We start from the raw sequence: 25503 nt of genomic DNA on the forward strand, positions 1-25503 counted from the left end.
TAATTAAGTAATAATTTATATTCTATGTGTGTATGCACAGAGCAATAATGTGTTCTCAAGAGCCGTGTGCTGCTGAGGCGTTTAATCCATGCACAGGAGGAGTTTACTGCAAAACTGCTCCTTCCAAAAGGCTTTTGTCATCATTGAGTTGGGAAAGAATTTGGTTTATTCTCTAATAATTTCATATGATTGTGATATAATTTAAATAGCTAATGGCACACTCTCCACTTTAGGATCAGACCTCATTTTATTTGTTTGTTTGATGTACCTTGAAAACAATAAAAGCTGGTAGGGCAGAGAGAAACTGAAAATAATGTTGCTTCACTCATGATATGTTCTTTTCTACAACCATATAATAAAAAAAAATTGATGATAATTAAATAAATAGCATTCCTTCCAAAGAAATTAGTAGCCACAAATTACCATCAATGGCAGCCACTAGAAATACTTCAAGGGGAAGAGACTTTACATTTATTTGAGAACTGCTTGGTTTCAGAGGACATCTAAAAATCCATACCTTCGTGTTTCTCTTTTTATCTGCTAGTGTTTATAAGTAATACTTGACATTTCTGTCTCTGCAAAAAACAGAAGGGGAAAAGAATCTGGTTTTTTGGTTTGTTTACTTTGTACATCTGACAGCACAGTTAGTTCATGAGTCATTTCTGCCTGTTGTTGGGGGAAGAGAGAGAATACGTGTCTTTCAATCAGACACGAAAGAAAGGTTTTCTAAATAACAAGAAAAATGACTTGTACTGCCACAGAGCCAGGGGTCTCAGATGTAGGCCTAGTGCCGAGAACATTTTAATTTCTGTTTTTTGGATTTCCCTTGGCTTCAAGCTGGTGGCGCCTCTTTAAGGTGAGGAGTGCTGAACGGTACTTTTTCCTTCCTTTCTCTCCCTGAAGGGGTGGTCGGGGGATTCCTATAAATTAAGATGTTCTTGCCCCTCCAGACATGATGCAATGGCTGACCACATGAGTGACCTCGGACATTCCCATGCCCAGAAAAGCAGTTAGCCAAAATCACCTTCAGCAGTGGTTTAAAGAGTGGGAGTGCTCTTACGGCCGTACTGGGGTGGAGGGGACAGCACCTTCCCGCTGAAAGGGTGGACACAACTGCACAGTCCGCTGCTAACATGCGGGACAGGGATGTTTGGATGATGTCGCCGGCAGGGACGCGTGCTCACCGGCACGGAGAGAGGTGTGGAGGAAGGCAGACGTTCACCTGCAGTGCATCTAAGAAAGGCCGTCCTTCTTGCTTCGCAAAACCCTGCGAAGCCTGCGAAATCCCGCAGGCTGTATCGCTCCGGAAGCCAGGCCGGGGGCTGTGGGCGAAGGGCCTGGCGTCTGAGATGGCTCGTGGGGGCACAAGAGCGAGGCGGCATTCAAAGATGTTCCTTACGGATGGTCTGAGTCTGCCCGTATTGAAATCGTTCAGCACAACCAATTCATTTGCGAACGCTCCTGTTCTGCCCCGGAGGGGAGGCCTGACAAGCTGCGAATGGAGGCTTTCTAGCCAGGCTGATCAGAAAGGAAAGGGGTGACTACCGAAAAAAATAATTCCTAGCAGCAGAGGCCCACAGCTCTGCCTGATACCATCATGCATAAAAATAGCTATAGCAAAGGGCTCTTACTCATAACCCATGTTGATTTAAGCCTTGACCAGTGATGACGTTACCTTTCCCAGCCGCCCCCACTCTGCACATGCCTGCCCCTGCAGCAAGGAGGGCAGAGTGGTGGCCTGCAAGCAGCCCAGCGCGTTGCCCAGTGCCCTGGCTGAAGGGCAGGGGCTGGCCCCTGCGGCAGGAGTGGCTCTGCCCATCCCAGCTGCATCCAGCCGCCAGCGAGCCAGAGCCCTGCCTCTGCGCTGCCTAGCCGCTGAAATGGGGGAGGCCTAAGTGGACTCACGAGGTGTGAGCTCAGCTCAGCAGAGGCTCTTCTCCATAGCTGCTACTAGCCTGAGCATCCTCGGTGTAGCCTTATGCTAGGGGACAAGATGATATAGCTAATATTTATCATTTGTAGCACTGAGGCAGCTAAAGGACTGAGATTAAAGGATGCCAATGTTATAGACATTACGTATAGCAAGGAAAGATCATCTCTGCCCTAACAAACTTCCAGTCTAAACGGAAGATATGTTCACTATAATGTTTAACTTTCTTGTTCCATAACCTGTAACAAGGGAAAGCATAAGATAATCACGAGATATATAATAGCTCAGGTGCTCTGGGCTATTGTTGTTGATCATCGATCCCTTAGCAAGGCAGGCGTTTTCAAGATCAGACGGAGAGGAAGGGCTACTGTCTGATGGCAGGGTCAAGACAGAGGTTTGACTGTACATCAGACTGCAGTCTCTGTGGTGCAGGCACAGCCTTATATGGAATTTCATCTCTCACCTGACTGAAGCATTTTGCAACAACACATGAATTTCTTTTGTCAAAAACACCACTGTTGTTTTGTCTCATTCATTCATTAGTGTTTCACTTAGGACGGCAACACACAAATCTGGTCACAAGGAAATTAGTGTATTCTGCTCTCCTCAAGTGCTGGAGGAGATGGTCTTTATCTCCCCGTCCAGCTCACATACCAGCACATCCCTGGTGAACTCTTACTGCTGCCTGACATTCATATTGTATGTGCCAATCCCAGGGAGCAAGTGTCAAGCCTCAGCTCACCGGTGATCAGGTCCAGCTGGCTGGTTAGGAAAGGGTTAGGGAATGCACTTTTGACAAACAGATAAAGTTTGTATTGCTGCTGCTGCCCAGGGATCTGGCTCACCAGTACACATGTAATAGGAGTGTATCACTGACTGCAAGAACCTACATAGAAAATTTGTGTTGGTTCAGTTCTTTTTTCTGGATAAAAAGAATCTCAGGATTTGGGATATTCAGAATGTGCTACAATCCTGGGGCCCCAGAATTGCCATGTCCATAATACAGGCTATGTCATGGGCAAAACCACCACCATCCTTCCTGATGCCATCCCAGCTAAGTGTCTTACCCAGACTAGGAGAGGCTGTATTTCCAAGCCTAGTTCAGGCTCTGGGCCCCTTCCACCCGTGACTCTTTTGCTATGATGGCCAACAGTTGTACCATGTGGCAGAATGATCTTTTGTGTCACAATTGCCAATTCATTAGGAAAAGCTACCAAATAGTCATAAGGTAGTAACAGCATTTGGTTTTTATCAGTAACCGCCATGCAGGGAGCTTCCTTTCTTGGTCAAATACAAACAGCACATGAGATTCATGTAATGGCCATAAAGATTCCTCTAGGTGGCATAAAATGGCATTTTTTGTGTCTCTCACGTATAGTACTAGGGAGGGTGATAAACCTGTGCCCATAACACAGTATGAGACATCCTGCAGAAGCCCAGGGGGTGAAGCAGCCGGGATCCATACTATGTATCCTCTAATGTTGTGCACGACTCTCAGTATTTATCATCCTGGGATTAGCACATTCTCCAGCTAAGTGGCAGGACAGGAGCAGCCTCTTTTTAAAGAAGTTTCGCGCTCATGATTCATTTTAGTCTCTACTGTTGTTTTCAATTATTGTTCACTTGTTATGGGGCAGAATACCCCCAGCAAGGTGGAGTGCCAGCGTACTGGCACCTTACAAATAGAAAGAGTAAGCAGCACTCCCTGCGCTGGAGAGCGTAGAATCAAAACAGCCAAGACAAAGCATGGAAGCACAGGGAGTATTTGAAATCTAAAGTTATTTCTTCCCTTTTGTACTTAGCAAATGCAGCTTCTGTCTGGCCGCACAGATTTTCCCACCCACCTCTCTTAACAATTTTGTTTCTCTGAGAGCTGAAATTATTACGTTCACACCAGCAAAGAAAGGCCTTTCATGTCATTTTCTAACCACAGCCCTTTGAAGCAAGCCACGAAGCCTGGTTTAGAGCACAGTGCCTGATGGATCCTTTTCTCCCAGTCTCACGATGTACTAGACTTGTTGACATGTCACAGAGGAACAATTATGTTCTTTGTAGACAGCTTCATGTTACTGGATAACCTAAGTGACAGAGTGAAACACAGAAGGGGGATTGTGATTTCTAATCAAACAGTCTGATTTTTGAGTACGGGACTGTGGGAGGGAGGCCCTCCATTCCTCCTGCTCTATGCTTTGAAATGGTGTAGGACTTCTCTGAAGACAGATCCAGAGCCCAGGATCTCACAAGGCAGTTTCAAAAATCTAGAGCATTGATTATAGGCTAATTGGGCGGTGGTCTGGGCAGTCTTTATTTATACAGCTATAGCACCCACTGCAGCAGCTCTCTGGTCCTGGCTGGTATCTTGGGGGATTTTCCTAATACGAGTATTTATGAATAGCCTGGGCCATGTGGAACTATAGACAGCATTAGGGGAGGTATCCAGAGTTCCCATATTCCCTGTCCTTTACAACAGAGAATATCTGAAGGTGGCACTCTACAAACACATACGAAGAGAAATGACAGTCCAAATAGACAAGGAAGACAGTGGCCAGAGGAGAAGCAGAGAGAATAACATGACGGCCGTCTCACAGCAGGTCTGTGATAGAGATTTGCGTGGAGATCCCAATTTTTTACAATGGGCTTGCTAAGCAGAGGTGGATATAGTGGGAAATCCATACACTGCTGGCCTAAATGTATGTTCCTCCAAACACTCCCAGATTCTGAGCCTAACTCCAGGAAAATTCACCACACAATCTTATCTGTGTCCACACGATCTTATCTGTGTCTTCAGAGCAGATTGCATAAAATCCATTTCTTCAATTCAACCACAACAAAGAAGAGCAAAGAAGCAGAGAAACAAAAGAAAAAGAGGTGCAGGCAAGAAGCAGGAGCAAGGACAGGAAGGAGCAGAAGGAGGCAAAGGTGTCAGAGGAAAAGAGCTTAATACTAAAAACAGGATGGCTGTAACTGCTTTGGGGGATTGTGCTATCTGAAGGACAGGGCCAGGAAGCCTAGGAGATACCTGGCCACCAGCTGCTAGTGAACTGAGGTGTAATGCAGGACATGCTGCACAGGTAACGCGCTGTTGATCTGTGCATGAACAGCAGGTCAACACACTGGCAATGCCACACGTGTACCCGGGTCTCTGCATGCTGCAGGTTGCGCTTTGTGCCCAGAGCATTTTGGACAATCCAGGTAGAGAAGGTTTAGAGAGGAAAACAGGCCATCAACTTTATGTTGGTTTTAGTTTTTGTCTCTTGAAATAGGCATGTAGAGCCTGTAACTGTCTATTATTCGGTGTATACGTAGCAACCGTGAAACTTCAGGAGCTCCAAGTTTAACTTAACGATGAACCTGGGGGCCAGAGATCAAAATTAGACTCATCTGGGCTGACTCATCTGATACTTGTGACTTTCCATAATGTCACCAGGCAGAGTTATGAAGCCTGTCCTCACAGTGTCCTCAGGAAGAAATGAAGTGTTTCTACAGAGATGGAAAACAGAAGCAGGATATTTTGGAGATTTCCACAATACTGAAGAGGGCATCTGGGTTAGGAATAGAGTTACACAGAGGGTAGATCCTGAGTTTTGTGAGAGATTTAAGATTTTGACATTGGCATTTAAAAAGGAGGGATATATTGAAAGATTTTCAATTTTGGTGCAAGAAAAGTCTGAAAAAAATCTCTCCAGGTCATTTGAAATGTATGTTTCAACAAAACCAGAATATGTCAAGTATTTTGTAAAATTTTCTTCTATACAATGCATCATTGAAAAACTGACATTAAATGAAAATTCAAGTTTTTTTGCTGAAAAATGTTGAAACATTACATTTGTTGCCATGCTTGTCTAAAGCAAAGTTCCAGCAAAACCAGCGGTTTCATGAAGCATTCTGGTTCCCAAGGAAGTGTTCATAACGACAAAAGCATTCCTGTTAAGGTTGCTCCACACAGCTCTAGTCAGGATCAGATCACTGGTGGCACTCTGTTCTTTCCCTGGGGTGCTGCTAGACTAAGCCGCTTTCTATGTGAATGTCTTCCTTTAGGTATTTCCTTACCGATTGTACCAACTCTTTTCACACGACCTGGAGAGCGGTATTTCTATCTTTCTAACTTTTCTTTCTTTTTCTCCTCCCTCCTTCCCCCTTTCCTGTTCTTCTGCAGGAACCTTCTGCATCATTTCACTGTGCACGTGTGTGGCTGGAATCAACTTCGAGCTCTCCCGCTACCCCCGCTACCTGTATGGACTTCCTGACGACATCAGCCATGGCTATGGCTGGTCCATGTTTTGTGCGTGGGGGGGCCTGGGCCTCACTCTTATCTCTGGCTTCTTCTGCACTCTGGCCCCTTCTGTCCAACCTGTCCCCAGGACCAACTGCCCCAAATCTAGACCTGAGAATGGGACAGTGTGCTAAAACAAATAGCAAACAAACAAATGCATATATATATATATATATATGTCTATGTATACCTATACATGCATATATATGTATATATAATTATATATATATATATATAATCTCAAATTAATGCCAGTGCCAAGGTAGAGCTGAGTCCACGTGGCACTCACATCTCCACCGGACTCTGTGTTGCTTCATTCTTTCTCACAGAGATGGGAAAGCTTTTCTCTCACATGGCTCTTCCATCCAACTCATAACTTCAGCATCATAATCTAAAGGTCAAACGAACATACCGTTGCACCTATCTACTGCCACTTGGGAAGGGAAAAAGGGGGGTCCATGTGGGAGATCTGGAACCAGAAACTGTACAGGATGTGGGGGGGAGGGGGGCAAAAAGACAGTCCATTGCCACCAGAAAGGAAAATGCAAACAGCAAGCAAAGAAATAAATCGAGCATTTGAGCCACCTCTAGAATGTACCTCCTCAAGGCCATTATCAGAAACCCACCCACTTTCTTTTTCTTTCTTAAAACAAAATGAGAAAAGCCTGACCTGTTGGTTTTATTTTTTTTTCCTGCTTAAATGGACAGAACTTGTGGGGAAAAAGAAAAAAGCATTTTCTCTTTACCTGCCAAACTTTAGAAGAAGCAAAGAAATGAAAATAAGAAAAGGATCTAATGGAATAAAAAAGAAAACAACAACAAAAATAAACCTATCAGGACATTTCAGTGTACTCTCCAACAATGCGATTTTAATCTTCCAGCTGCCTTACATCCAGGCTTACAACTGAGGCTGAACTGCTAATGTAAATGCAGTAGAAGGCCTTTTGAAAATGCTGTGATACATGTCTGTATAACTCTTTCTTCCCTCTTCTTCTTCCTTTTTTTTTTTTTAAGAAAAAGAAAAATTTAAAACCTTGCAATGTGATTGTCCACTAAACCATCCATGCTGTGTTTGTGGCCCAAGACTGAAGCACCACAACTGCAGAAGTGTGAGGAAAACTGTCAGTTCTGAAACAGCATGTCTCCTTTGGTGGATTTCTGGAATATTTTTTATATTCATGGAGCATCTGAGAGCTCAGGATGGTGGATCCAAGGGAAGACCGACCAGGGAGGTGGGGGGAGCCCTGGCAGTTGTTCTTCCTGGGTATTTATTGGAGTGGGGTGTGATTGAGTTTCCATTTCGGATATTTAAAACGACTGGGCAAAAGCCATTGCCGAGGACAAAAGGTGAGCTAATCAATGTAAGGGAGAAATAAGAGACGCCCTGTGTTGTGTTCATGTATGCCAAATAAGACCTTCCCACATCTTGTTTTTGGAAAGTGTCCCAGTTCATTGGACATCTCCACTCTCCATCTGGGAGAACCATCTGTACACCCGGAAAAGAAAGGGTCAGGTTCAGAGAATGGAGATGCATTTCCCATGAGCTCAAGTGCTGTATGATATAGTTGCGACTCTGCCAATGATACTCTCTCTTTTTTTGTCTTTCTCTTCTTCCTGCTACTCCTCTTCCCATTGTCTCCTTTTCTTTTAACTCTGCTCTTCCCAATGTTCAGGTTCATAGGTCCCAGAACAGCTATGTCTCAAATAGGGGGGTGAAAGGTACTAAGGGAAGCAAAGCATTTCACCTGTCAGGGCAGCAGTTCCTTATAGAGGAACTGTTGCTCAGGGGAAGGTGGGGATAAAGTGCCAAGGGTGCAACCAAAGTGGGTCTGAAGAGGTGACTTTTGAACAGCCATGTGCAGGAGCAATGGTACCACTGACAGCTGTACAGGCAAAAGGAGACAGGGGTAAAAAAAAAAAAAAAAAAAAAAAAAAAAAAAGTCCCCGAAAACCCAACCAACGTGCTGTTAATTCAGGGATAGTTCCAGCAATCATTTCTTATACATGATAGCTCCCATGCCACCACTCTTCGACAGTCAATAAAAATCATCCTCCGCATCTACACAAAACTGACTGGGAGAGAAGGCAAACCATTGAAGCAGTGTCTGCTGCACAAAAATGAAAGCATTAATCTCCAGATCATGCCATTTACACAGCTGGTGAGAAACAGTATTTTGCCCTGTTTAAAACAACAACAGCCACAACCACAACCAGCAAATAGTTGTTATGCAATACAATTGCATAGCCAGCCACTCCACCTTCCAGCTCTGCTTCTCCTCCCCGTTACACCTTGTGTGATGTGATGATGTTGCTTCATCAACTGTGCCCGAAGAAGTAAAGATTCTAGAGGGCATTTCAGAGTAGGGTAATTTGGTTTTCTTTTATTCTTGCTCAACTGCTTGGCTTTTCCTTTGGCCGGTTTACAAATTCCCCAAACATGCCAATGCCAGCTGTCAAGTCAGTGTGTAGCCACTGAAATGCCACCCCTCGCAACTGAAGTTTTGTAACTTCATTCTCCATTAGATCTTATTGGAGAAAGTATTTATTTATTCATGTTGAAAACTGAAGCCTTTCGAAGATCCTTCCTTTTTAAGTAGACTGGTTTCTCTCTCTCTCTCTCTCTCTCTTTTTTTTTTTTTTTTTTTGGCAATGTTTTCAAATACAGTTGTTTTGAAAAGCTGTGAAACTGTTTGAAAGTGCAAGTGCCTACCAGGAAAGGAGGCTGATGAGTTGCCATTGGTCAGAAGAAGGAAATTAAAATAAGAACAGTTCTTGGAAAGCTAAATGAAAACTGAAAGCAGTGAACTAATAACTAAAAAATGAACAAAAATCTAAAAAAAATACCAAAATTTTTCAAAGTATGAAAAATTTTGAGAAAAAACAAGTTCTCATGAAGATATAAACTCTTTAGAAAAATGACAGTTGTTTCATTGAAACATCTTTGAACACAGGCTTTCTTCTTCCTCTGCAGTTGTGAGTGTGATAGAAAAGATGTTGCACATGAACACTTATATCTGAAGAGACCTGGGTAAACTAAAGGGCACAGAGGTACCTAGCTGGAGCCCACCATCAGATCTTGTGGCATGGAAAGCAATATGACAGCTCCCGTGACAATGTACAGTCATGTGTGATCTATGGCAACTCATGGGGTGTATTCTTTTACAGATGCAGTTTTGGAATAGGTATGGCAGTAAGATTTAAATGGAAAGCATTTTGCTGTTTCATAGACTCTCAAGTCTTTTCTTTCTGCAGCTGACATGAAAATAGTTCTGCCTCGATGAAGTATTCTCCGAAGATATTGGTTTACAAGTTGTATATGAGCTTGTGTGTTTGTGTGCGGTGATGGTGAAAGGAGATTATGTTCATTTTTCTTTACAGTAGAGAAGTGTTAACTCTGGATCTTTAGCCCAAATCTGTGATTTTCTATTCGCTATAGTATACGTTCTCCAAAGCCTGTTCTAGGTGTGGGAACATGAGTGGGTCTGAAGCTCGGGGGGTAAACGTTTAAAGTAGCAGATGATTATATATTCTTAATGTCAAACTGGCTCCCCAAAGGAACCATTTGTCCAAACACCAGTTCTCTCATCCTCCCCTGAAATACATGCAACCCTCCAGGAATATTCCAGATTCCTCCTATCCCACTCACAGACCTGGAAGGAGCCTGAGAGTGCTGCGTTATTTGCAAACTGGGCTCAGACTCCTGCCATACTTTCTGTTGCCTCAGACTGATCTTTACAACGGGGTGGATTCAAAATGCATCCAGATCCAAATTTGCAATGCCTAGTGTCTCAGTCTATCCTGAGCCAAAACCAAATCCCATCTAGTCTTGCATTTCTGCATTTTTGGAAGGCTTTGAAATATGTTTCTGAATACAGATTCAAGCTTTTTAACTAGTGTCTGGTTTCTAGTTTGAGCAGTAGTTAGAAATTTGTTAGCTGTGATCCCAGCATTAAGGGGCTTGACCCTGTCCCTCAGATCTGATCTGGTGAAGTGTTTAAGCGTGTGCTTTACTTTGAGCATGTGACTAATCCCGTGAACCTCAGTAGACTATTCATATGCTTAAAGTTAAGAATGTGCTTTGCTGGATAATGTTCAGCTTCCTGCAGAGTCGGTGCCCTGTTCTTCTTTTCCTACCCTGTCTGTGTAGATAATGCGACGCTCTTGTCCTAGCCTGATGTGTCCATGGGCATCTGGACTCCGGCTCTGGAGGGCTGACAGCTCTGGGGGTCTGTATTTGCCCGGCTGGCTTGCACACGTGGCCTTTCATGTCGCATCCTTGAGACAGCACATTTCTATGTTCCAGCGACCCGCAGAGGAACTCGCCTGCGGTGACCGCAGACCTCATGAAATGCCAATCCCAGTGAAGCAGGCTGAATTGGCTCAATGCACTGCAAGGTGCAGGCTGAAGTTTTATTTATAGTGAATCTCCAGTTACTGTATAGTGAAGTTGTCCTGTGACTACAGTGAGTTAGCTGCAAGGGGGTTCTGCTGTCCATCCCTGCCAGGGCGTTGTATATGTGAGGGGGCTACATGGCAGGAATCCATGTGCTCTGTATCTTATGTACTGTATATGCCACTTTCTTCAAGATAAAGCTGTTCGTGTGTTAAAATTTCTGACTCATTCTGGCCACCTGTATATACCATCTCTCTCTTCTCCCTCTCTGCAAACACACAACTGATCTACCCTGATCTAAATAGTACAGTCCCTCAAGTTGTATTTCTAGGGGTGGTTTTTTTTTTCATTCCCCAGGGACATTCACAAGTGGATCACAAACCACCAGTGATCAGAGCAATTTCTTTGAAATATTGCCTTTGAAAAAATACTCTTTTTTTTTTTTTAATGTTATTTCAACAGCAGTAACAAATGAAAGGAAGAAAAACCTCACAGTCCTCTATACAGAGGATCCTCATCCTCCCAGGAGAGAATCATGAGAGCACAGCTATTCTGCTTTCCTGTAGGTGCGAGTCATTTGGGACCACTTTAGCTATGGCATGTTAGCTGTGTGGTTCATTGGATGATGAATAAAACAACATTGGCGAGGGAGAAGATTGGTATGCAGGGGATATCTTACATGCCCCAGGCATTACTGGAAGACAGTGTCTCCCTGGCTGTCCATTTACCCACCATGCAGCGCCTCTGAATCTGGCTCATCCCTGGAGCCCCACTGATAAGCAGAGCTCAGAAGAAAATAAATAACTGTAATCTGTCCTTAATTCTTGAGTGCCAAGCTAACTGCCAGGAGTGAAATGGAGAGGAAATAACATGTTACCAAGTATAGCTTAAATAAAGACATACATTATTTGAGCTCTTTCTTCTGTGTGTCTCTGCATAGGTCTACAAGGGCTATAGGAGTGCTCAGGCACATTCACACAAACCAGCCCTGTCTACCAACACTAGATTTCCTTGTCCCTAGATTTTGCGCTCTTTCATGGCCCATACTATTTACATGCAGAAGAGTGCTCATCCAGTCAGCGAGAGAAGACTCAAGGTGAAAAATCGAGACAGCTCTGAACGATTGCCAGGCACCAGTGAGAGACAAAGAGTAAAAACTGCATGAAGCCCAAACGGCATGTAAAGATTAGTGATGGATAAATCTCCAAGGTTAGGAGCTGAGTTACAAACAAGCCTAGAGTTTGATTGCAAACTCCAGACTATCTGTAAGCTCTTGATTCTGCCAGTCTCAGTTGGATATCTCATAAAAACAGGACTTAGCTCGAAACTTCCAGTCCCGCAGTTGCTAGTAATAGCCAGGAAGATAATGTGCCTGATCCAAATTCTGTTGAAGTCCACAGACAGCTTAAACTTGGCTCTGTTCAGTTTTGGATCAGGTGCCTCAGAAAACATTGTCTCTTGAAATTTTTTAGTCCTGTCCTGGTCAGAACTGAAAATGAAATGCATGCTCACACACTCAGGACATCTAATGTTTAGCTCTAGAAAGAGACGGTCATCAGATGTCATTTTAACTTTTCTTTTTTCTAATCTATGGTTTCCATCCTGTCTGCCCCACTGCCCCCAATAATCACTAATACCCAATCTGCCAGCCTTCTTCAGAGCCATAGCTATAGATTGCAACACTTCATAAAAAAAGCAACCTACTCCTGGTGCCAATGGACTTTGAGAAGCTTCCTGTTGACATCAGTGGGAGAACTGGAGCCTGATATATTGCTGTCAATTTAATTGCAATATGCCTTGCACGTCTTTAGGGTTTAACTTGAAGAAAGAGCCTAGATGACTGCCTTGATATAAGCCACAAGAGGGAAATGAAATGCTGGTCACCTTTAGTAAAGCACTCCAGAAGTACAGATCAATTGTCCTTCCTTGCTCGGGAAAGACTTGGAATGAAAATAACGGAGACACAGATAGGTTATCTCCAGGGGAAGATGGGGGGTGAAAGAAAACCAGCAGCGATTGCTATAGGTCAGCATTGATGGGCTTTGGTAGAGTTATGTGAGGACAATCCAATGATGCCCACAGCATCAGCATCTTGTATTGTCAGTCTCTTCTTGGACTGTATTTTTATATTTTTCTTTTACTGATGAATGCTCCTGCAGAGTGGCAGAAAACAACTTCAAAAGTTTTCAGGTGTAGGGTTTCTATACATCAACACCCTCAATCCCTTCCTTTCTTAAACACAGACACACAACCCTCCTATGTGGTGTGGGTGCTAATATCCTGTAAATATGTGTACTATAAAGACAGAAACTACATGGCAGGATGAAGCATAATAGCTTGTTTTCTATTCTTTTGTACCTAACTCAGGAGTTGCAATGCAATTCAGATGCCATCTGTGTCCATGCCAGGCTGATCACGTGGTGTGCCAATCACATGCAGACTGTCTGCTGAAGGGAAGCAGGGAAGCATGACGGAATTGGGGTGAATTGGATATTCCTTGCTAAAATGTATTTGGACGTTTACGAAAGAGTCACCAGTATTGGACTTTTTCCTCATAACCGCATCCTAGAGATGCAGGGAAAGGAAGCAGGTGAGACACATACTTGTTTCTTTCTGCCTGTTCTGCCTTTGGGCAGATACAGCCAGCAAAAAGGGAGGGGGTGAACAGCTCAGGGCAGTAACGTCTTGAGCTGCCGCAGCAAGACTCTCCAGAGCTGACTCTCAGTGCTCTTAAATACAGGGTTTCTGCATAACTACTTCTGCATCCAGTCGGGCCTGAGCTATCAATTCTACCTCTAAAAATGCAGTTGCGTCCACAAGTCCTCGCTACCTTCTAGTGCCACAGACCCTGGTACTAACTGCTCGTGGGATACAAGTGGGAGTCACTTTCTGAGTGCGTGAGGCTAACAGAAAGCCCATCAGAAGGACAATCTTGGTATTCATGGACGCTTGCAGAGCTTCTTGCAACCAGCTGTTAAAAGGTGTTTCTCCAGGACTGAAATGCTGACACAGATGGCCAGCTTTTTACATTAGTCACAAGAGGAAAAATTGCCCATATCAGCTCCAATGTGGAAATGTTTATGATCCCCCGATGTAAAAATCCCGTTGTCTGGAAAGGCAACGCTATGCCGGCACGTGGCCCGGTCTTATTTCTGTCCTCTGCAGAGGGCTGACGTGGGCTGGTGGCAGCGCCAAGACCTGCACTTCGTGTTGCTCGTCGCAGGAGGGACCTTCTCATCCCAGTGGCACTGGGCCGTCCCAGCGGCAACAGAGCTCAGAAGTCTCCCTGAAAAAGTCCTGCCTTTCAAGTGGCCTTGTTACATTGCTAGCTGGGCAGAAACACCCCAACAGCAATAGCCATTCTGCAGTAGATCAGATAAAGAGCAAAGTCTTCAAAAAGCTGCGGGTTTTGCCCCAGTTTCAAAGTGATTTAGACACTAAAAAGCATGAATCAGGTTAGACGTAGTCTCCTGGGACCAGGTGCACAAAAAAGCCTAGGCATCTAATTCCTGTTTAGACACAGAATAGGAGTAAAACACTAAATGCCTTTGGTGCCTACAGAATTTTTTAAAAAGCATGTATGTTCCTAATTTGCTTAAGCTTTTGTGACATTTTATCTCAAAAATAGTTTTCACCTGACTGTAGAGCATAAGGCTGCATTTTTTATGAAGAGTTTTTCATTAACAATATAGATCATAAGAAAAAGTTCAAGTACTCAGAATAACAAAATAAAAGTGCAGCCTTAGACTATTCAGTAAGAGTGTATTGAATTATTTATAACTCCTGGGCACCAACAATAATCACAGACATCTAATTTAAACTCTTACTATTTTTACTCAGCAATCTCCATCACTTAAGTGTTTATATTCATGTATTAGTTGTTTGATCTTTTAAAAAAAAGAATCCCCATACTTATATAAAACAGCAGATTTGGGAACTTTTGTTTCTGCAGTAACTTAAGTTATTTTAGAACATTTCAAGGCCTAGTATGACAGACTTTACAACTTTCAAAGCTGTAATCTGTACCTAAAAAATGGGCTTGAACTTTCAGTTCTCTCTCAAGTAAAAGTCCCTTTGATTGCAACTGATTGGAATCAATGGGAAATTTGCCTCATTAACAGCTGTGAGATTTGGCCCTATCTATTTGTACATGTGATGAGGGGCATTAGGGAAGGGGGCCGTACTCATATATCAGCCCATTTAAGGATCTTTTCCATAGACACTGGAACAGAATCACTGCGAAGTCACTGCAGCGTCATGCCAATCTGTCTGTAAAAAACAACCATTGTACTTGTATGTAGCTGGAATAATGCAGTCGTAAATCTAGCCCATAGGCAGATACACATATACATGTATATATGTATATATATGTGTATATATATGTAAATTTATGAAAAATGTCCATAGACTCATGATTGCCTGAAATAACCTGAGATGGATGTACAGAATTTCAGGCAAAGGACTGTTCCTCATATATCAATCCTCATATATCTCAGATTTAAATCAAAACAAAATAAAAACTATTATTTCCCAGGAAAATCTCAATTCTGCCATCGCACCAGCCTAGGAGGGGTACCACACAAAAGCCAATGGCACACACATCCACACACATATATCCAGTCACAGGACTGGGTCTTAAGGGCTTTTCTAAGGAAGAAAAACAGACTGAAAAAGCCATGACAGAATTTCCATCACACATTACCTCTCTAAATAGACTCATTTATCCTTTATTAAGAAGCTGTTTGTGTGGATGCTCTTTTTCTGTATTTGGCATATGTTTGTGATGTGTTTGTGTGGATGAAGTCACTACGCAAAGGCCTGGATTTTCTGACCTGAATTCATCCCCATTAACCTTAGGTACTTAACTGAGCTATCTGTGTTAATGGGCTCATCTCCCTTGGTTTCTTGTATAGCTAATGAAGACAGACAGTTGCTTCTAGATGGTGAATCAGTTAATCTGAGATCTAAGTCAGCTTCAGGAGTTTCCTCTCCCTCCATAGAGGGACCACTCACCTATCTTGGGCAACATGGTGAAGATCTTAAAGCCTGGCAGGATGAATCAGGGACCAAGCGCAGAAAAGCATCAATACGGACATCAACTGCAGCACTGTGCTTCAGACTCGCCGCCTGGCCTGGCATGCCACAGGGAAGTGTTAACCATGGAAGAGCTTTGGAGCAAAAGTAGATGTTGTTGGCAGCCATTCCCTCCCACACTGCAATGTGACTGTGAGGGGTAGGGCTTGCCCCGAGCCCCAGACATGGCATTTGAGGCAGGTTACTCATAGTGGTCTCCATCCACAGACCACTTGGTCAGAGCTGTCTTGGTCTGGGTTTGGTCCACCTGAACGCTTCACACTTTGCTGCCACTCCTGGGGCACTGCTGAAGCAGTCCAGAGTGAATTTATGTCCTGATAGTTTGAACAGCTAACCTATTTGAAGGTTACTTTCTTGTTGCAGCCACAAACTGGGCTGAAAAAAGTCATCTAGCTGGCAGTAAGAATTTAAAAATTCACCTCTGAGGTGCAGTTTGAGTAGCTGCATATTTGTGGTTTTTTCACTCTTAATAATTGCTTTACAGTTTACATGGAGATTAAAGAGATGGCAATTTCATCCATTATTGTTGGGATTATAGTTGTCCTCAGAAAAACTGAACCCTGAACTCAACAAGAGAATGGACTATGACTGTATTATTTAGAAAACTATTCTAACAATGCTGATGATAGGTCTCCTTCTCATGCTAGCACTCACTCAGAGCCAGAATCTGGAATTGCATATTGATACCACATTGGTCTAGAAGGACCAGCAATTTAATCCAGCACAAGAACTTTGAAGCTCTGGTATATTCCCATATTTTACGTGAATAAAGCAAACACAGTCAGAGGCACAAAAGAATTAAACTGATTTCTGAAAACTCCAGGGCTAAGTGAACTTCAGCTATTGTGGCACAATATGGTCACTACTATTTATTTCCACAGCTAAAGTTAAGTCATTGACTTGACAGTCCTCACCCATTTCTCAGAACAACTTTATTTTTTAAAACACTGTTACAGTTATGGCAAGAGGGACCTCAGATGACCTGCAGGACCTATAAAGTAAAGAATCGATATTGTGTTCCAATACTTGGAGAAAGACTTTTGCTAGAAAATGGCAGATAAAACTGAGCTCCAGAGATCAAATATTTTTAGTGCAGTACTTCCTTGTCCAAATAATACTATTTCATCCTGATATTCCTCACCTGTTCTCTTTTTCCCTTTTTTGAGCAGTCATGTATGGATCTTTCTCCTTTTTCCTCTTCTGTGTGAGAATACAGAGATGCTTCTCATAAATACTTTTTTCCTGAGTCCCATTTCGATACTGACACTTGCATATGTGACTGCTTTGATACTCAAGTTCTCCGTGAAAATCAAATATAGGCTTTACGAGTGAACTTGTGAAGTGAGAAGGGGCTTGAGAATAAATCAAGTCTAAGGATGCAGGATCATTTTCTGTAAGACTTTTGAGAATTTTCCTAAAATGTCATCATTGCCCTGCTTTCTTCCTTCCCTAAGAGGAATGTGGAAGGTCCTAGGGTGTGAGACTCTTGAGGGCTGTCCTTTTAGCTGTAGAGTTCACTGTTCCCATGGGGGTTTTGCCTGCTTTTCAGAGCTTTACTGTCAAAGGAAACCTCCTTTTAAAAGGTGACAACCTCCGCACAACTACAGGGACAGTTGGGTACTAAGTGAAATCCCAGGCCATGGGCAGGAGTTGGGGCACAGCATGCAGGGCCATCCCACAGCTGAAAATTAAAGTGTCCCATAGCCTTGCAAACTCCCACCATGCTGCTCATGAACCAGGAGACCAACCTGGCCTCCTCTGGGTCTGACTCCAGTCTCATGCTTGTGAGACTTATATTTGACAAATATGAGTCACATCAGACCTGTCTGAGGCAGGTAGGTATTACAGCCATTTTAAAGATGGGAAACTGAAAACCTGGGGAAAGACCTGAGGCTTAGTGGTTTGATGCCTAAAAATCTCATCATTGCCCCCTCAAAACTTCTGCTAGCTGCAAGTAGAATCTTCTGTTTTGAAAATCCAGACTGTAGCTGACTTGTCCAAACCTGCAGTGCTTGTAAATGTGAAAGCCAGGATTAGGACAGTCAGGAGACCCTGACTTTATCAGAGCACTGCTACCAAGCTTTGATCCCCCAAAGCACACAAGCACTTGCCTAATTTCAAGCATGAATGTCCCATTAATGATGCTATTGCCATGCTTAAAGCTAGGCACATGCCTAAATGCTTTCCTAGACTGGGAATTACATTAAAATATATTACACTTAAGCATATTTTAAAAATCAAAAAATGGGTTCATTTCTGATTTTGTTTCTGGCATTGTCAAAGACATTTGAATTATGTATGCAGTCAAATCTGTATGAAGTAGCTCAACCAAGTGGAGCACTTTTTAGCCAATCAGCAAAGTTTCATTAGTTTTGTATAGTAACATCCAGTGGTCAAAAGTAATCAAGGGTGGCAGGTACTGTGAGGTTCTTACTCCTGTGCTGTTGCAAGAAGCAAAGTGGCTCCTGTGGCCATTGGTGCTAACAATAAAATAACAATAAATGACTATTGCATTTGGTTGTTCTGGTAAGATGTGAATGTGTTGGCTAACAAGTAATGCTACATCTTATCAAATGTATTGTAGTTTCCATTTCTTCTTGTAAGTTATTGCAGAAGAGATGAACAGAAGTTGTTTAAACATAGAACAAACCCAAACTTACTGTTCTGTTAATCCAAGGTGCTAATCTGCAGACGTGCATGTGTTTATGTACATGCACTGGTGTTTGCAGGACCATGGCCCTGAAGGATAATTTTTGTGGCAGGGTTGAGATCAGGGAACTAATATGGGAAGTTGACAAACCCTCTAACTTTAAAGTGACAAAAGTCACAGAGAGCATCACAGAACTTTGCCGAAAAACTGGCTACATCTTTCCATTTTCCTTTTATTTTATTTTTATTTGTTTTTTCTGTTCATTTTTATCCAAATTGGCACAGAATACTGTATTTCCATCGATTAAAATCTTGTCTGGTAACTAACTAAACAATTTGTTCATGAAAAATTAAAAAATAAATAAGTAAACTGTCAATTGTGGAATGTAAACTGATTAAACAAATAAAAAAAAATCATGTTGTGTGTTTTAAGCGGATGTGTCTGCATATGTCAGGAGTGGGGCTGGACACCTCCCACTGCCCCCAACCCTGATGAAAGAGTGAAGACCAAAGAGCATCACTGGAAGGTGGGTGGCTTCAGAGGCGTGGGGTGTTGGAAATGCTCTTTTTAAAATGCTAATAATAAGATGTCTTCTGGCTGGAAACACTGTATAAAATAATATTACAAACACAAATGGTATCTCAACCTGACTATTTATGAGGAGGTTTTCTGTCCATTGCAGAAGGAATTCCTGCTGGAGCTTTGGGAGCTTCATGTAGTCTAACACCATTAATCCCTTTTGGAATCACTTAATGTCTAAAAGTCTGTGATGGGATTGAAATTTATAGAGATATTTATAGATATAGCTCCTCCCCAGTAAATAAACCAACAAACACTAATGCAAAATACATTCCTTCTGGTCTTCAGCGCTCCATTGTCCTAAGGATGTAAATGCTGTGTGCTGGGGTAGCCACTGAGGGCCAAGAAGTCTAAATTAACAGGCCTGAAACACTCAGGAGACAGGGCAAATTGGAGCAAAGTCTGATCACCTACTGTCTTCTGCATCAATGATCCCCAAGGTGTTGGCAGTGAAACCTCATGTGAGAAGAACACCCGTGTGGCAGTCTCACCAGCTCAGCCCTGGGGCTGTCCAGTCTGAGTCCCCTCAGGCTTCGGGAAACCTGGCATGCTCAACACTCACTTGATATTATTGTTTCCTCCTTTCACGTGCTTCCTCTTGCCGACAGCGACGAATTAGACATATGTTTTCTCCAGCATTTTGAATGCCCAACTAGACTCAGGCTGCAGGCATCCCAGCTGGACCACCCAAAGGTCAGGGGATTTGTAACAAATGCAAAGGTTTAAAAGCTACCCCAAACATATAACAAGAAATGAAGAGAGGTATGGACAAAACTGGTTTCAACTGTCCTAGTAGAGGGAAACCAAGAAAGTAAATCAAAAAGAAAAGTAAAACATTTAAATTTTTCTAATCAATGAGTTTTAAACTAATTAAAGTTAAACTTCCATTTAAAATTCAGGCAAGAGATTAAGTGGTTATCTTGCTGGGTATGGCATTAAATATGAAAATTGTCTTTGTGTTGGCTCTTTCCACCTGATTTAGCAATTATTATTTTCAAGACAAGACAGCCAAATATAAGGATGTACTTAAAACATCCTGTCGAGTGGCACACTTTTCTAGCTGATAGTTCTTCCTGAGCTGAATGTTTGTTAGCAACCAACTTCGGGTTGCAGCAGCAGAAAGCGATATCCTGCAGGTCTTCCTAGGATGGGGCCCTTCCTGCTACCAAAGAGGTATCAGCTAAAACATCAACTGCAGTTAGGAACAAAATGAAGGCTACAAATGGAAGGAGGAATTTTCAGTCAAAAACCTCATCTCTGCTAGCAAAAATTCCTTGATCTTTTCCCTTTTGCTAACACCTGAGGAAGTGAGAAATCAATTCAATAGCACTGGGGCTGTATGAAACTCAGAGGATGTGCACGTTTGTGCCAAATATAGAGTGACATCACTTGGAGAACCAGCGTTTATAACCTGCCTGTTCCTGGCCTAAACAGAGAGCAGGAAGGAGAAAGGGCTGCTCAGTTGCTATTGAAGGCAGCAACCCCCCCCCCCCCCCCCCAGCTGGATGAAGTGCAAGATGTCTGTGCAGTGATGTGCTTGGCACTGGACGGGATTAAAACCCTTTCGTGAGCAGGAGATATCAAGTCTTCTCGCCTGCTCCTGCCCCTGCAGTCAGATGCAGCTGTTGACATCGCCGGTGGGCACACACCTGCTCAGTGAAACCTCTCCAGTTCAAGCAAACGATGGCAATAGGGACTGCTGGGGTCTTCGCTCTCTGCCATCAGCAGAGGCAGCGTGATCCATCAGGGCTAAAAGTAGACGTCTCCAGAGCTTGGTTTGTTGCGGGGAGAAAGCAGGTGCCCTCTCTCACTGCAGAGACGGGAGAGGATGCACTGGGAGCCTGGCTGTGGCGGCACGGGGCTCAGCTGCAAAGATGTTTTATCAGGAGGGAGGAAGAAGGACGTGAAAAGGGAGCATGAAAAAGCCAGCTGCATCTTGAAAGTAATGGCACATGGGCAATAGCAGAGATGCTGCCGCAGCGCAAGGGAGGTTTAGTCACTGAAGAGCAGTGCAGAAAGACTTGTGCTATGGAAAGCAAGGGGCTGCTTCAGGAAAGATTTGTGCATACAAATCCAGATTTGAGGTAGCCACGCGAGAGCTGAATTTTAACCTCGAGATGCGCCGTCATTCCCTGCAGCACCCGGGCTGTTGCAGGCTCACTGTTGCTTTCCAAGCTGCTCCCCACTTCTCGGGGTCATGCTGTCTGCACAGAGGGGAGACACCGCATTGGTGCCGTGCCATGGTGCGGGAGCTTGCCGTCCAGCCAGGCAAAATGGACATGAGGTGAGAGAAAGAAAGACTCATTAGCTGTAGTTCCCTGCTGAGGAAGTGGGGCACAGAGGCATTTAAATAATTCTTTCAACATCGCAAAAACTGCTGATGGCAGGGTGAGGGCTTACTGTGTCCTCCTTAAGGTGTCTCAGCAGCGAACACGGGGGCTGAGCCCATCTTATGCTGACCCTCCTTCCCAGTTGGTGGTGGAGCACTGGGCTGGGCACCCATCTCTAGCAGCTCAAGCTTACCGTTCACCCATCCCTTACGCAGCCCCTGAGCAGCAGCCGAACTGCTAATGCTTTGTGCCCACCCAGGAGCAAGGACCCACTCATGCTGAAATGCAGCTGCACCGTTTCAGAGGCAGCGTAATCTCATGGAGACCTTTCTTGTCAGAAGCACGGGATAACTGAAACAGACTGGGGCTGCATGGGGTGAGGACTCTGGTAATGAAATGCTTTCATAGCCAGACACTCATTATTCCATTACTTAATCGGGCTTCTCCCCAGGGGCCATCTAAAGAGTCAAGGCTGAGCTCTTTTCCTGCCAAGACCAACCAGACCACCTAACAAGCTGCATTTACTGAAACTCTTCTTCCCTCCTTGCACAGGGGGAGCACAGCTCTGCTAATTTGCATTGAATAAAAGTGGAAGAACTATGCCAGCTTGGCTATGATTTTTATCAGCCAGCTGCTGACGCCACACAAGCCAGTGAACCTGTCTCCACGCACTGTAAATGCTGCGTCACTCCTTTGACATCAGGAAACTGTGCTGGAGTAAATTTGCTCAGATTATAACGCAGTCCATCCTGAGGGCTTCAGTCCCAGCTCCTCCTTTCAGAAGGGCAATAAGTAAAGTTGGTGAATTTTTGCCAGAAGGATATGAGGTGGAACAACAGGGCCCTGCCCTACAAGCTGGATGCGCTCCTTGTGTTTGGTGCCAGCACAGCATCTGCTAATGCCCGCACAGGCGGTGATCTACTGCTAAACCATACCACAAAGAAACAGTGTCTCAGGGGACAGAGACAGAGCGAGAGACTGGTGATCTGCAGGGAGTAGCTGCAAAAAGCTTGCTTAAACCCAGGAGGAGCATCCTTGCTTTGCTCTGCAGTGCGCTCAGGGAGCCTCCAGTGGCGATGCTCCCGTGCGCCAGCACACCCAGCCATGAGCAGCTGAGGCTGCTGACCCCGCATACCACAGCCCCAAGCCGCTGGGTCCCCAGCATACTGGGACCATGACCCCTCTGCTGTGATGCACCTGCTGCTGACGTGCAAAAGCTGCCTGTAAGAAACCACACTTTCCCTTTGACTGCTTAATTTGCTGTGATTTCTTGCAGTCCTCAGCTTACCCCTTGGTCTCCTCCGTTCTAGAAGTCAGAGCGCCCATTCCTGGCAGCAAGGACCTTAAGCTGGCTGGTCAGGATCAAGCCTGTGTTAGCAGTGCTAGCGAAGTCCTCTGGAGGGGCTCAGTTGTGCCTCAGGGGGTGAGTCATTCGTCTCAGGGCACACTCAGCAGTGCCAGGCGGGGTGGCCAACAGATATGGTCAGGGGAGAGATCACAGACTGAGCCTAGGCCATCATCTCTCCCCACTCATTGCCCTGAAGACAACCCTTCCAGTCAAAGGTGGTGGTGTGGGGGGGCACATGGGAGGCATTCACCTGGAGAACTGGAGGCACTAGGGCTCTTGCTTTGGCTGACTGTTCAGAGCAACGCTCAAAATGCGTGCTAGCAACTTTTCAGACATAGAGGGAGAAATAAACCCTGCCATAAGGAGCATGCAATGTGAAAAAGCAGAGCCAGCCAAAGGGTGAGAGAAGGGAATAAAACATGCAGGTGAAGCCTTCATAGTGACAGTAGGCACATGGAGTTGGCCATGTATGTTTGACACCAGTATGCACAGAAAACCACTAAGTACCTCAATGCCTTCTGATGACTACATAAATTTTACATGAGTGCAGACAAATCTGCATACATGCAGACACACACACACACACACACCCTCTGCTGGTAGGTAAAACATAAAACAAAATTGAATTTCCATCTTCACAGCAGGGCAAATTTCCTCCTTTTCTGTTGTGTCTCCTCACCAGCCTCCTACAAACTTGTCAGAGAGAAAAGGAGGTTGTTCTGTGAATTGAAACACCAGTTGTTCTGTGAATTGAAAAAAGTCTAGATATTCAGTTTCACATTCAGTGTGTCTCTGACAGTCCACAGTTTCTGCTTCATTTAACCTAGCTCATTCCCTTTGGGAATATTCTACCCATCATGTTTGTGACAAAAATACCATGTGCTGAGGCTTATAAGGAACTTTCAGACAGAACAAGTAACTGCTGAGTCCTCCCTTTCTTTCCTTAAGTCAGATGGATGTTACGCGTTACCTTGTGTTTCTGTGCTCTTCCCAGCTACCAATTTTCACAATTAGAAATCAAAATATTTTTGAGACTTCTAATGCTCTATCAAATTCTTTTGCAAATACCCAGTGGATTCAAAGGTTGATGGGGACACATGGGCAGACATAAAGTGACAGAATTCTCATTTCCTTAAGAAACCAGGCTAAAAATATATGTTCAGAGTTCAACTTTTTCCATGAAGATACACACTTTCCCAGGAGGCCCAGTGAATTCAGCAGATGCAGTTGGCAGGAGCTCTGTGTCCTAGGAGACACCTTTGCTATCACAGCGCTCACTGCCATTCTTGCTGAAGTTGCATCGTGTTGGCTCTTTCTTTCAGCTGGGAGGCTTTGCAATTGCTGAGATCTTTGCTCTGGGTCTTGAGCCCTGAATAGGACCTGGCCAGGGAGAATAGTACAGAAACATTCATTGCCAGAATGGAGATCCATATTGTTTGAGGTAGGATCTGAATGCTCCCAAGCTAAATGTGGGAACTTAAAACATATTTGCAGACATGGGAAGATGCCCTGAGGGAAGATGCATCTCAAGATGGGGAGTCAGCCAGCCTTGCCTTCCAACTCTAGCTGTAACAGCGACATCCTGAATTGCCTTGCAGGAAACTTCGCAACCCTCCAGCCTGCCTTGGTTTACCTGCCATAAGCAGTGATAGCAGGCTACCAACTGCGAAAGCTTATTGTGAATGCTATGAAGGTATTGCTGATACAGATGCTCTCAGGTGTTGTTGTTCAGTGATGGTGTTACTATTTCAGGTGGCATAGTTCCAGTCAGTATAAAGCAGTGTCGGACCCACCTTTCTGCCATATTGCCAATAACAACAAATTAATTCACCAGCCTTGCAACTTCGCTACAGACCTGGATTTGAGTCACACATTTGTTAGCAATGCATTAATCTATTCTTGAACACAGAGTGTGTTTATGCGGCCCAGAACTCTCACAGCACTCAATAAGGGGAGGTATGGAAGGTCGTGCATTAGGTTCACTGACTGACGTGTGTGGGGAGACAGCAGGACAGACGAGGGACATGCCCTTCCCCAGTCAGTACCGAAGTGCTCTGGCAAAGTTCGGCCTCCAGGAGGTTTTCTCAGCCTGCACTGTGGTTGGCTCTTGATTGTCCTGTCAGACCTTTGCTGGCAAGCACTTAAATTGAGAAGGTTCGTCCCATAAAATTTAAGGAAGAAGAGAGAGGATAGAAAAATGAAAACCAATATATTTTTCTTTTAGCACCTCTCTCTTTCTCATTTTCTCCTGAAGTGTCAGCATCTTAAATAAAAAGCCTTTTATTGCCTTACCGCTGTCTGCGTTCAGTCACAAATAGCACATGTTGTTGCAAACAAGCAAAGGTCTTAGCTAGCAAGCTTTACCCTGAAGGGTGTCACCTCTGTGTGGAGTCCTTTATTCTCCTTCCTATCTCATTTCTCCTTTGCTGTCACATTCACTGCTGCCAGTTCTGAAAATGCTCTCCTTTGGCTTGTAGAGATCAGAGGAGGTTGAGGGCAAACCCTGTTCCCGAGGGTTTGCTACTTGGCTTCCATCCCACACAGACAGTGGCCAGGAGGAAGCACATTACCAAGTTTCAGATTCTCATGGTTCACTTCTGAGTTTGCACACCACACTGAAAGCTCTCAAGGTATGCCTGTCCCTGCTTCTTCCTGCATCCTCAAGGAAGATTGCCTAGAAAGGGATTTCATGCAAATTCTCATTCTGGAGAGCCTCCATTTAGCAGAGTGAGAGTGTCAGAGACCAGAAACTCCTCTCAGAAAAAGAAATATCTCTTTTCCTTGCTGCCCTGGGCAGAGTAAAGGTGTCCTGTTGTCAGGCAGGAGGAGGAGGAGGAATTGGGATCCTGCATGGGACTTGCAGCCAGTCAGGCCCCTGGGCTGACAGGACACTCCTAACAGCACAG

General features: G+C 44.2%; 1 protein-coding gene across 6 annotated transcripts in view; it reads left to right on the forward strand.

Annotated features, from left to right (window-relative positions):
• TMEM178B (transmembrane protein 178B) overlaps window positions 1-18771 on the forward strand; it is a 231906-nt gene extending 213135 nt beyond the window's left edge. For 3 of the 6 annotated variants that reach the window (XM_064514276.1, XM_026119813.2, XM_064514253.1), the window contains one exon: window positions 6087-11508. In XM_064514276.1, coding sequence (XP_064370346.1) covers window positions 6087-6337 — 251 coding nt within the window. In that variant the 3' untranslated portion in view covers window positions 6338-11508. Of the gene's footprint in view, window positions 1-6086; window positions 11509-12963 lie in introns of those variants that run through there. The other 3 variants (XR_010389766.1, XR_010389767.1, XM_064514264.1) reach the window with 3 other exon arrangements.
• The last annotated feature ends 6732 nt before the right edge of the window (window positions 18772-25503 follow it).

This window comes from Dromaius novaehollandiae, chromosome 1 (assembly GCF_036370855.1).
Source record: "Dromaius novaehollandiae isolate bDroNov1 chromosome 1, bDroNov1.hap1, whole genome shotgun sequence".
Taxonomy (NCBI): Eukaryota; Metazoa; Chordata; class Aves; order Casuariiformes; family Dromaiidae; genus Dromaius; species Dromaius novaehollandiae.